The following is an 11,775-nucleotide window of genomic DNA, read 5'->3' as shown; positions in this document are numbered from 1 at the left end:
TCTTTTGATGGGGAGCGTACAGTTACCGTAGGACTGCTGTTAATGAGTTAATATGTCCCCATACTGAAAGATCTTTGCCTGCGCATTTGCCTTTAGTGAATAGACAGACTTGAAGAGTAAATTGAAACTTCTCTAGAACTCGGTACTTTACAGCGTCGTTGAGGAACGCAGCGTAAACATCACATTTGATTGGCGCTCCGAGGAAGTTTTGGTTTACAAGGCTAATGAGCCTTGTTCCTCTCGGATCCACACCCGCAGGATCCTTTCAGCCTTCTTTCTATGAACCGGTACGCAGCGACTGAAGAAACCTTCAATTCTTTGCACATTATTTGCACATAATTTGCACATTGATAGCACTTGGTGCTCCTTAAAAAAGACCTTTTCGGTAACCCAAACTTCATCTCACCTATACCGTCTACAGAAGAATCCTTTGACCGCCAAGAATTCACGCATAGGACGAGACGTCAGGCAGACAGCTGGGTGACCGTCCTCTCACCTGTAACCAAATCCGCTAGACACTCACTTCTCCCCTAATTATCCGATTCGAAGCTTGTTGGGGTTTGGGACGTCGTTATGGACGGCTCCACGAATGGCCATAACACGGTCGGCGTGGAGGCTCGACCTGGGGAACAAACCAACGGAGGTAGCACAACCTTGCTACCCCGAATTCACGAAGCTCTCGAGCTTGTCCACAGCCCATACTCATCGAATGAATCACGCCGGCAAGCTTCGCTGTTCCTGGAAGAAGTCAAAGCGAATGACGAGGCTCCTTACCATGGCTTCACACTGGCATCCGACAAGAGCCAGCAGCCAGTGGTACGCCACTATGCTCTCTCCCTCCTCGAGCACGGCATAAGACATAAATGGGGGGAATACTCGGAGGTACAAGCGACGGCGCTACGGGAATGGGTTCTTCAGCTGTCACAGAGCATCGTGCCGGACGACCCTCTCTATCTACGAAATAAGACCGCACAACTATGGGTTGAAATTGCAAAGAGGAGCTGGGGCGCAGAGTGGAATGATATGGATGAACTCCTTGTACGGCTGTGGGAGCTGCCTGGCTCTATAGTGCATAAAGAATTTGTGCTTTTTGTCCTTGAAACACTGTCGGATGAAGTTTTCAATGGAGAAGATACCGTTGCTATCCTACGAGAAGGTGCACTAAGCAAAGCCTGTGTGGAAATATTTACACCAGCGACCGTACTTGCTGAGGCCTTCCCAAATCGCCAAATCGGAACAAGTGTTAGATATGGAGATGAAGGTTGGTTGGTAAGGCTGGGGGAGCTGCTAAACCACTGTTTAGGGGCAGATACGTCTCAAAATGTCCAGTACCAAACATGTGCTGTGAAGACGCTGGCTGTTTACAAATCTGTCATGCCATGGGCGGTACCTCGAGCAATAGCTAGCGCATCGTGTGTGCAGCATATGTGCGCAAGTCTTGCAGCTTCCAGCGTGCCCGTGCAGCTAGTAAGTTGCCGGCAGATGCTCCCAAATTGCAACATTCTTAAACTAACTAATCTAGGCATCAGTCGAGGCGCTTCATGCTTTGTATTCCCGTTTGCATTTCTCGGATGAGGAATTCTTAGCTCTTGTGTGCCCAATGTACACAAGTCAAATTGTCAACCTTCTTCGAAATTTGTTCGAATGGTCCGTGGTTGACCCTCACGATATAGACGATGAGAAATACCTTTTTGCTAAAAAGTTCTCTGAGGTTCGATTATGCCCTCCTGACCCTGGTTTGAATTTACTGACCTATATGCAGATGGTGTCGAATCTTGGCAGCTTTATAGAACAGAAGATCTCAGTTATACCCGAAAACTGTGATCTGCCTAATCTGTTGAATCTTTTCCTTGCTATCACCCAAAGTCAAAGTTTTGTCATCTCGATACCCGTCCTCGTTACTTGGACAAGATTGTTACGTTCTGATACTATTGGCCGATCTCAGACCATTAATCCCTTAATTGCCCCTCTCCTTGAACTGTGCAATTCACGACTCATACGCTATGAAAATATGCCAGAAGATTCAGACGATCCCTCCTTGGTTTTTTTGCTTGAAGACATTGATACAATACCTGAACGACACGCTTTTCTTGGAAATTATCGACGTTTTTCAGTACAAATCATTGAGCTTATAGTTCGCCAAAAGCAGTCCGAAGCATTCTACCATATTCTAACCCAGGTTGACCAAGCAATGCAGCATCTATATGATGGCCAGCCTCCATTTTCCGGTTTGTCACCTCAGAGTCAAACTATGTGAACAAAGCTAACCAATATTAAGTCGAAACGTATTCGAAGAATTCGATACCGATCTTGAGGGTCGATGCCCAGTTCACCGTGATTGAGGCGGCACTGAAAGGATATATGAAATGGCGAGCATCGCATGGCTCGGAACCTCAGCAAGACGTAAAATAAGCTCCTCCCGCACAACGTACCTTGAAGTTAATTTTCCTCAAGGAACAGGAACGCATAACTATGGAACTGAACCTCGAAGCTTGGTGTGAACGGTTACTGGAAAGTAACTTCGAGGTAATTTTAATATACCCATTCGGCTTGGAGCGGGACTGACCGCATAATGTCAGGATCCAATGATACGGAAGAGAATCCTCCAACTTGCTGTTGCATTCTCGACAACGGCTCTAGACAAGAAAGTGGATTTTATGCTCAAGGTTCTTCAGCATATCCTCATGAGCAGGCCTGTTGAACATCCAGAGCATGCTGCTTATTCAGATGCTGTGAAAGAGTTGCAAGCGGACGGCATGTATGAATTGCATCGATTAGCTACCAAGATGCCAGATCAACTATTAGTAAGCTCCTTTGTTCTTCCAAAAGAAGAAATGTTAACGTTCTTCCTAGGATGTCTACCCCCAGCTGGAAGCAAAAGTCAACGAGACTATTGCCTCGGGCACAATTGATGCGAAGCGTCAAGTTTCTTACCAGACCTTTCTCTTCACGATCATGTAAGTGGCGCAGATTAATCTAGCCAATCTAGAAATCCGGATTTCTCTCTTGACATTAGTATTAATGAACTGTAGTCATCGCTCCACGAAAATTGATGTAGACAGCCAGCTACAGAAACTACGGGATTTCATAAACCCGGTCCAACAGCTTTGGCAGAATCCTCAAATGGGTGAAGCCATTTCATCTTTTGGTGGGTTCTGCGAACTTCTGGGGCTGGGTAAAGTCAGCGACTATCTCGTATCTCGACGCGTTCACGAAATACAGGATTGGGGATTATATCAGCTTGATGCAGAGGGACAGGCTATTCAGAAGGATCTGGATGAACGAGTGAAGGTAGATAAAGCCAGCCCCTTTCTGCACATCCAACTAATAAGTCACCCAGGCCTTGCCATTGAGGACTACCAAATCTTTCTTTGGGTGCACGACGGAAAAGATCGAGAAGGATACTCCCGCATACGAAGTAACACGCGTTTTATGGCGTGATGCGCTGCCCCTGATACTTCCAAATTTACTAAAATTTCTAAGGTGAGTTCGTACTCCTGAAGTCATTGCCAGACATACTAAATATATAGCCACGCACATGCGTTTCACAATCCGGCAAATTGGACTGGGCTTCCCACGGATATGCGATCAACTGTCAGTCGCATCTTAACAGACCGGTTTTGGCAAGCTGGCATATCCGTAGGCAGCAAGGACGATTTTTATGCCCGTGTCAGTAGCACTAAATCTACAATGGAGGGATTTGCTTCGTCGATTCGTGGCGCTGTCCGCACTGTTCGGGAAGCTTGCTATTCGATTCTCTGGTGCATGAGCAGATTGGATGTTGACTTCTATGGTTTCAACGAGCTTCCTGGGCCACTTGCACACGCGCTCTTTGCAGATGCCCATTGCCTATCATCTCATCAGCTTATTGCGCTTCTCAATGTCGTCCGGTTAATAGTCGATGACTGTCCTGTCGAGCTTCGGAGCCATTTTGTGCCCCCAATATTGGCAAGCTGCTTTGCTCAGATGGACACCAAATGTAGCACAGAGTGGGAAAAGCTGGCTCATAAGCAAGTAGCTCCGACAGAAGGCGAGGATTTGACCGACGAGATGAAGGAGGAAAGCATTTTACGCCAGTTGACCCACGCTGCTGTAATGATGATTGGCGGATTTCTCGATCCAGCAAGACCAAGTAAGAACATACGTTTGTCCCTTTTGCATATATATTAACATATTTGTAGATGTCCCAAGCGGCCCTGTAACGGCCAAAGATGCGTCCAGCTATGCACCTGGGAACAATCCCTCTGCGTATCCATCCATGCGGAAATTCTGTCTGACCTCCTCCATCATTCTTGAGCCACTGCTTCTTTTCTGCACCCATGCAATCCGTATGCGAGATGGTCGTTGCTGCGGCGTGGTCTTGCGAGTGCTTCGCTCCATGGTTCCCGATTTCGCATCCGACCAAAACCCCCTATCTCCCTCTATCCGCGAGTTTATTAGCACGGACGTCCTCAAAGCTTGTATTTCCTCTCTCAACGAGCCATACTTCGTTGACCTACATAAGGATCTTGCTCAGCTCATAGCGTCGATTCTCATCTACTACTCGCCCCTTACAAACACCCCCAGACAAATACTATTAAGCTTGCCGGGTATTGAAGAGAAGGCAGTGGATAAGTGCATTGACTACATCATGCGCCAGGGAATGCAACAACGCCAGCAACGAGCTTTGGTGTTGGATCTCTTACGCGATCTAAAAGGGGTAAGCATAAGTGAACAAGGTCGTATTACGAAGCCAGCATCTGTGGTACGAAAGGAGCGCAGCAAGATGCAACAAGAGTTCATGAAAGAACAGCCGGAGAAGAGGCGACCAAGTCCTAGTCTCGAAGGTGTTGCTGGAATGTTTAATGAGCAATAAGCCGATGTCCCCTTGGGCAGTTGCCCTGTTCCGTTCCGGAGCACTTTGCAGTGTGCTGAGATCCCGAGGATATGGATGACGGATGAGATGGCCTAATGGAAAAGTTCTTTTTTTCCTTTGCCTTTTCTTTTGCTTGCCGCCAGTATTGCGGTGGGGTCCTGGGGAAGGCGTTGTTGATCAGAATGGAGCGCTCTTCATATAAAGCGCACCAACGGCCAAGGTTGTGAGCTAGGGGTAACAGTAGACAAAGTTAGCATAGCATCAATGCAAAGAAGAGATCAGTAGACGGTCTTAATTTGAGATCGCGCGAAGTAAATGAAATGCCGATAGCCTACTGTCATTGGGAAGCTTTCACTGGCAATAGCTGGGTTTCTCTGGAACTCTCTCCGTGTATCACCTGCACTGCTGCCCTTTAACCTGCGCAATATATAACTTATCTAGCCCCCCTGGCTCCACTTCTACTTCGAAATGAGACTTTTACCGTCAACGTAGCCTTGAATGGTACCTAGTTCCCAGAAGCTGCTAACACTTCCCCCCCCCCCCCCCCCCCCCTTCTGATTTCCCCTAATGCTTGAGAGGTCTCCCCATTTCCATATTGAAACTGCATTGCTCAGAAGAGGATTCAGGGCTTACGGGGTTAAAACCACTTCCCACTAAAACTCTCTTGCAGCATTTATTGGAGAAACTGGTGAGCATTGGAGACAATGGTATTCAATGGTATTATCATTGGATATGTAACGCAAGCCCCGGGGTATTCCTATTGGCATGTTCTTGACAAGTCCAATATCAAATGACAGATGTGCTTCGTAACCATCATAAACTCACTAGCACTTGTGAGTGCTTGGAATGTATGCATTTATCCCCTTCGTCCATCCCAATCGCAAGACGGTATTTATGTTCATCCTAATCATTAAACGCAAAAGAGCAAAGCAAAAACACGCCTCTGTCCCATTCTATGACTGACGTTCTATGATAAAATAACCACATAGCCGCACAGTCAAGGGGATAGAGTTCAACGTAAGGCGAAGAGAAGACAACTAGCTAGGCATGGTGGTTCCCTGGTGACTACTACTTTGCATTGGTGCTTCAGGAGCTTCGTGTATACCTGAAAAGAGTTAAAAAGATAGAGATCCAGAGGCGGCGGCGCCGTCTTATTAATTAGATATCACTCACGGTTTTCTGGCTTCAGCTTTCCCCTGTTCAGGAGGGGGCTGTTTGTTCCACAGGCGACTTTTGTATTCAGGCCAGGTACTCAAGTTCCAGGCCTTAACTAAGAAGCCCTGTGTCGAGTCCACATAGCTCTCAGTGTTGACATCCTTGACGCCAACCTTCACGCCGTCCTTTGTAAAGACCACGTTCTTGGATTGCATCTTGTCGTTGGCGGCAGCGGATATCTTTTGGAAGGATCGATATAGGTGATAGCCGATGAAGGCGAACACGAAGAGAGTAACGAACAGCACGATCAAGGGGACAAGCTTACTGTATATTTGTCAGTTCAGTGCAATTACGACTGGGTTTATGGGGGCAACGCGATATACCTACCTCAAGGCTGAGCGGGGTGGAGGGGGCGCTTTTGGTGTCCGTCCCCAAGACATGATTGGCAGATGCAGATGAAGATGCAGATGCAGATGTGGTTCTAGTTGAGATAAACTCGAGATGTTACTGGGAGAGTTTATATGTGCTTTTGCCAATATAAACTGCAGATATCAGATGCGCGGTGTTTTGATCTCCCCAGCCAAGCTCCCCAGCCTCCCAGCCGCACTCGTGATTCGCGGTCACGTTAAGCGGGTCGGTGAGCGTGCGCCCGCCCAATACGGAAAGGCGACCAGCCAGATTTCAGCGATTCAGATGGAACTTTGGAACGAGCTTCATCTGTGCTGGAGTAGACCAGCTTTCTCAACCACCATTGCACCGAACCGTCACGCCTAGAGGAGCCAGACCCAAGGTCATGAATATCCTCGTTGCAAATCTAGCGCCATCTATCGACTTCTGAGGGCATTTCGCGACAGTTACGAGTCGACAGAGTAAGGGATTCCCGCAACGTGTTCCTTGAATTACCTTAGACACCCATTTAACATCGCGGGCAGGCGATCCCCCGGTCTCCACTTACAAACAACATCCCCAGCGTCGGTCTCCCACCGCGAGGCTTTGTGCGAATCTCCAAACTTCTGGGCTTTGAATTGCCTACAGGTCTCGAGCAGAATCAAGCATGGCGGCTCCGCAAGAAGGCTATCCAGGCCAGGGCTATCCCCCCGCGGATCCATATGCCCAACAGGGTCCCGTCCAGCCAGGCTACGTAGCTGCTGCATCTCCTCCGCCTCCCGCTACACACCACGAGACGGAGGGCGGGAAGAAGAAGAAGAGAGGGTATGCCGCGCAGGCTTATGATTTCGGGGCCGGTGCCAACGCGGCTTTGGGGGGGCAGCCGCAGGGAGGAGTCTTCCAGCCTGTTCAAGCTCCTGCTTATGGCGGATACCCACCACAGCCAGAACTGCAGCCGGCATACGGTGCACCTCAGTATGGCGCTTCTGTTGGGGCGCCTGCTCCTGGTCAAACTGCCCAGAGCTTTGGAGTTGCCGCACCGTATGGTAGCGGTGTAGGGGGATATCAACCTCCTGATGCTGGATACCCAGGTCCTGGAGCACCGGTAGCTGCTGGTGTTGCGGGAATCACGCAGGGCATGGGGCAGATGGGAATCGGTGGTGGAGCACAACCGGCACAACCACAAGCTGCTGTCCGGCCAGTTTTCAATCAGCTTTATCCGACAGATCTCCTTAACCAGCCTTTCAACCCTGCCGAACTGGAATTACCTCCTCCTCCTATTCTTTTGCCTCCCAACGTAAGTTTATCCCCGTGCTAATCCGGGCTACTTTTACTGATATGCCTCTAGTCCAGCGTTACCCCTTCGCCTGATGCCAACTGTCCCCCAAAGTACGTCCGTTCGACTCTCAATGCCGTTCCAACTACACATTCGCTCCTCAAAAAATCGAAGCTTCCTTTTGCGCTTGTTATCCAGCCATATACCTCTCTTCACGATGTGGACGACCCAGTACCCATTGTCCAGGACCAAGTTATTTCACGTTGCCGGAGATGTCGGTCTTACATAAATCCCTACGTTACGTTCCTCGATCAGGGGCACAGATGGAGATGCAACATGTGCAACCTCACAAACGATGTCCCACAAGCTTTCGACTGGGATGCAGCTGCTCAGAAGAGCGTGGATCGATGGCAAAGACATGAACTCAACCATGCCGTGGTGGAATTTGTTGCACCTCAAGAATATATGGTCCGGCCCCCACAGCCTCTCGTGTATCTTTTCCTGTTCGATGTTAGCTATGCTTCCGTTTCTTGTGGTCTGTTGGCTACAAGTGCGAGAACGATCTTGGACAGCCTTAACCGAATACCGAACGCAGACAGAAGGACCCGAGTTGGTTTCATGGCCGTGGATTCTAGCCTGCACTACTTTGCGGTCCCAAGGGATAACGAGGAGAATGGCGAGACCCAGATGCTTGTTGTCAGCGACCTTGATGAGCCCTTCTTGCCAATTCCTCAAGAATTGCTTGTTCCCTTATCGGAAAGCAGATTGAGCGTCGAGAAATTCCTCATGTCACTACCACAAATGTTCCAGACCAACCAGAACAACGGGTCATGTATGGGATCCGCCCTACGGGCAGGTCACAAACTGATCGCCCCTCTTGGTGGCAAGATCGTTGTGATTTCGGCTTCTCTGCCAAACGTTGGGTACGGCAAGCTGGATATGCGCGAAGACAAGAAATTGCTGGGTACCTCGAAAGAGAGCAGTCTTCTTCAGACGGCCAGCAGTTTCTACAAGAGCTTTGCAGTAGAGTGTTCAAAGAACCAGGTTTCGATCGACATGTTCTTGTTTTCTTCCCAATATCAAGATGTTGCGTCTCTCAGCAACCTGCCCAGATACACGGGTGGACAGACATACTTCTATCCTGGTTGGAATGCTGGAAGGAGTGAGGATGCGATTAAGTTTGCTACAGAATTCAGTGATTACCTTTCTGCCGAGATTGGGCTTGAAGCTGTTCTCCGCGTCCGTGCAACAACGGGCCTTCGCATGAGCACATTCTACGGTAACTTCTTTAACCGAAGTTCAGATCTCTGTGCATTCCCGGCTTTCCCACGCGACCAGAGTTACGTGGTCGAGGTTGCTATTGATGAGAGTCTGTCGAAGAACTTCGTCTGCATGCAAACTGCCGTCTTGCATACTACTAGCAACGGCGAACGGCGAATTCGAGTCATGACGCTAGCGCTGCCAACCACAACGAATGTTGCGGATGTCTACGCTTCCGCTGACCAGTGTGCGATCACGGCCTACTTCAGCCACAAAGCTGTTGAGCGAGCACTCAGCAGTGGTCTGGAGCCAGCACGCGAAGCCCTACAATCTAAGCTGATTGAGCTGCTTCAAACATTCAAGAAGGAGCTTGCTGGTGGCAACATGGGAGGTGGTGGATTGCAATTCCCAGCAAATCTTCGTGGGCTTCCTGCGTTGTTCCTTGGCCTCATTAAAAATGTTGGTTTGAGAAAATCTGCACAGATCCCATCGGATCTTCGATCTGCAGCGCTCTGCCAACTATCGACCCTACCTCTTCCTCTTCTTGTGCAATACATTTACCCGCGACTCTATTCCTTACATGATATGCCCGACAGCGCTGGCATTCCCGACCCAGAGACAGGTGCTATTGTTCTACCACCCGTGCTCAATCTGTCCTCGGAGCGACTCGTACCTTATGGCCTCTATCTCATAGATGACGGTCAAACGCAATTCCTCTGGGTCGGCAGGGATGCGGTGCCTCAACTACTTGCCGATGTCTTCGGCGTTAGTGAGAGGAGTAAAGTCAAGGTTGGCAAAAGCTCATTGCCAGAATTGGATAACGACTTCAGCGAGCGAATCCGAGCTGTACTCCAGAAGAGCCGCGACTACAAATCTCGTGGCGTGGGCAGCATCATCGTACCGCACTTGTATGTCGTTCGGGAAGATGGCGACCCAAGCTTGAAGTTGTGGGCGCAGACCTTGTTGCTGGAGGATCGGGCAGATCAGGGAATGAGTTTCAAACAGTGGATGGGCGTGCTGAGGGAGAAGGTAAGCTGATGTTAATGTTGCATTGGTACGCTAAGCGGAGTCAATGGCCTCATGCTGACGCGGTTATTTTCTACAGGTGGTTCAGTGAAAGGAGCGAGCTCCCATTAGGGAGGAAAAAGCAAGTGTCTGTAGCAACATAGAGAACAAAGAATATCTTAGTGAAGTATTGGCCTCAGTAGTTGCAGAATAGATGTCTTCTTGGGCGGATATTCATCCCATGTTGAACGAACCCATGTCTGACCAATCCCTGCTTGTCTTAACCCGCAGCGATTGTCCAGGATTCCTGAGTGAGGGGCCTGAGTACTGAGGCGCCAGAGCCCCGGGGGTCCATGTGCCAGTACAGTACGGTACGGCCCATTATCGCACTGATGTGAATCCAGAGACCCTCGTTCCAGCCAGACCGATTATTTACTGTGAGCGACTGACGGAATGAATACAGAAGGTCAATACTGTGCAATACCTTTGCGACAGCCCACGAGCCATGACAGGGATAAGATGACTATATTTGGCGCTCGTATCGGGGTTCGGGAGCCGGGACAGGAAACACTTTGAGACAAAGGCAAACGGAGCATCAAACACGGCCCAAACAACGGGCTCCTTCGCTCCTTATGATTCGGGGTCTCTCGGTAGCACGTCAGGACGAACGCATTTCGGGGTATTTGTTTTGAAGTTGTAGAATCTAGCCTTCTTGCGTGCAGAGTTTGGGGGCTCTCTCTCGTGGAGTGTTAAAGCCGTGGTCTACTACTCTGCCGTCCGATGGCACTTCCATCCAATCAGGGGCCGCTTCGTATAGGGAATGGCGGTCTTGCGATCTGATCTATCAAGGACGGCGTATGGATCTTCGGCGTCCAGAGAGCGGCAGGCATGCGGGAAGATCAAGTCACAACGTCACATAGGGCTCAGGTAGGTTGGCATGAAGTTTGAACTTTGAAGGGGCGCATAGGGGGGTTTGTCTGGGAGGAGCAATGCGATTGATCTTGCACGGTGACCAAGTCGGATGCTGTAGAGGATCAGGTCAGTTCAATCGGGGGGAGAGAGAGGCCATCATACTGCAGAGGATACAGTGTATAGATGGCATATACTCGGTAGTGCTGTATAAGGTATACCACGTATCGCAAAGTGTAGGCCACATTGTTCGGGCCCGTGGTGAAACGAAACGGGCATGGCTGCGTGAAACAGGCGCTCTCGCGATGTTCCAGCGACTTCGATGTGATGGATGGTGATGCCGGTGATGGAGATACGTGGGCGCGTAGAGGGAGCTCTCCCACCTACCACTGGACTCCCACTGCCACCAGCGACGACGGCTCCACGAGGGGTCGGCAAGCCCTTCGCGCGCGCTGATTGGCCATTGGCGGGTTCGCTAGACGAGGCACGACCCCTCGGGCCCCAGGGCGCGCTAGGCCCGAAGCAGCAGCGCTCAGTTACAGCCGGAGTTCAGACATCGTGACCTGGCACTTGGCTTCCATTCCATTGTCCCTCCATCGTCTATCGTCCCGTCCATGTTCCATTATTCATTCCTTCACTCCCCCCCACTCAACATCCCCACCTCCCCTCGTCCAGAGCCATTCTATCTCCTTGCGATTCCTTGATTTCTTGATTCCATCTCCATCCCAGACGCTGCCCTCGACGACGAACTCCCGCGCACCAGGAAGCATTTGGGAAAGGCCCGCCGTATCCTTGTAGCGGGGCTGTGTGTGGGCGTCAACCGGGAACTTACATCTGGGAACTACAGGTATGGCAATGTTTCCTCGCACAACAAAGAACATGGGACGGAGTGTCTGAACCTCTGCTCTGCATTGCGCACTTGCTACGA

At 50.0% G+C, this 11,775-nt stretch overlaps 3 protein-coding genes across 3 annotated transcripts; 2 read left to right on the top strand and 1 right to left on the bottom strand.

Annotated features, from left to right (window-relative positions):
• Window positions 1-573: 573 nt before the first annotated feature.
• Window positions 574-5,163, top strand: M430DRAFT_61434 (hypothetical protein; the record flags this gene model as incomplete). The annotated part of the gene is made up of 12 exons (XM_024868926.1): window positions 574-1,261; window positions 1,304-1,467; window positions 1,523-1,711; window positions 1,763-2,228; window positions 2,279-2,403; window positions 2,455-2,526; window positions 2,580-2,804; window positions 2,854-2,957; window positions 3,033-3,291; window positions 3,341-3,483; window positions 3,531-4,132; window positions 4,182-5,163. The coding sequence occupies 12 exons, from the start codon at window positions 574-576 to the stop codon at window positions 4,853-4,855; spliced, it is 3,711 nt and encodes a 1,236-aa protein (XP_024717356.1). The 3' UTR covers window positions 4,856-5,163.
• Window positions 5,164-5,533: 370 nt separating this feature from the next.
• On the bottom strand, window positions 5,534-6,462 carry M430DRAFT_45178 (hypothetical protein). The gene is made up of 3 exons (XM_024867748.1): window positions 6,398-6,462; window positions 6,029-6,334; window positions 5,534-5,960 (listed from the first exon to the last, which is right to left on the bottom strand). The coding sequence occupies exons 1-3, from the start codon at window positions 6,448-6,450 to the stop codon at window positions 5,942-5,944; spliced, it is 378 nt and encodes a 125-aa protein (XP_024717355.1). The 5' UTR covers window positions 6,451-6,462; the 3' UTR covers window positions 5,534-5,941.
• Window positions 6,463-7,064: 602 nt separating this feature from the next.
• M430DRAFT_109464 (hypothetical protein) lies at window positions 7,065-9,971 on the top strand (the record flags this gene model as incomplete). Its single annotated transcript, XM_024861279.1, has 2 exons — window positions 7,065-7,694; window positions 7,746-9,971. 2 exons carry the CDS (start codon window positions 7,065-7,067, stop codon window positions 9,969-9,971), a joined length of 2,856 nt encoding a protein of 951 aa, XP_024717354.1.
• Window positions 9,972-11,775: the final 1,804 nt, after the last annotated feature.

Source organism: Amorphotheca resinae (genome assembly GCF_003019875.1).
Source record: "Amorphotheca resinae ATCC 22711 unplaced genomic scaffold M430scaffold_12, whole genome shotgun sequence".
NCBI lineage: Eukaryota > Fungi > Ascomycota > Leotiomycetes > Helotiales > Amorphothecaceae > Amorphotheca > Amorphotheca resinae.
The sequence above is the reverse complement of the archived record's forward strand: the minus strand, read 5'-3'. Positions and strand labels throughout refer to the sequence as shown.

Excerpts from the sequence above, each read along its gene's own strand:
- M430DRAFT_45178 (XM_024867748.1), bottom strand. The coding sequence starts at position 6,450 with ATGTCTTGGGGACGGACACCAAAAGCGCCCCCTCCACCCCGCTCAGCC. Across the intron at positions 6,335-6,397 it reads CCACCCCGCTCAGCCTTGAG|TAAGCTTGTCCCCTTGATCG; the intron begins GTAGGTATATCG and ends ACAAATATACAG.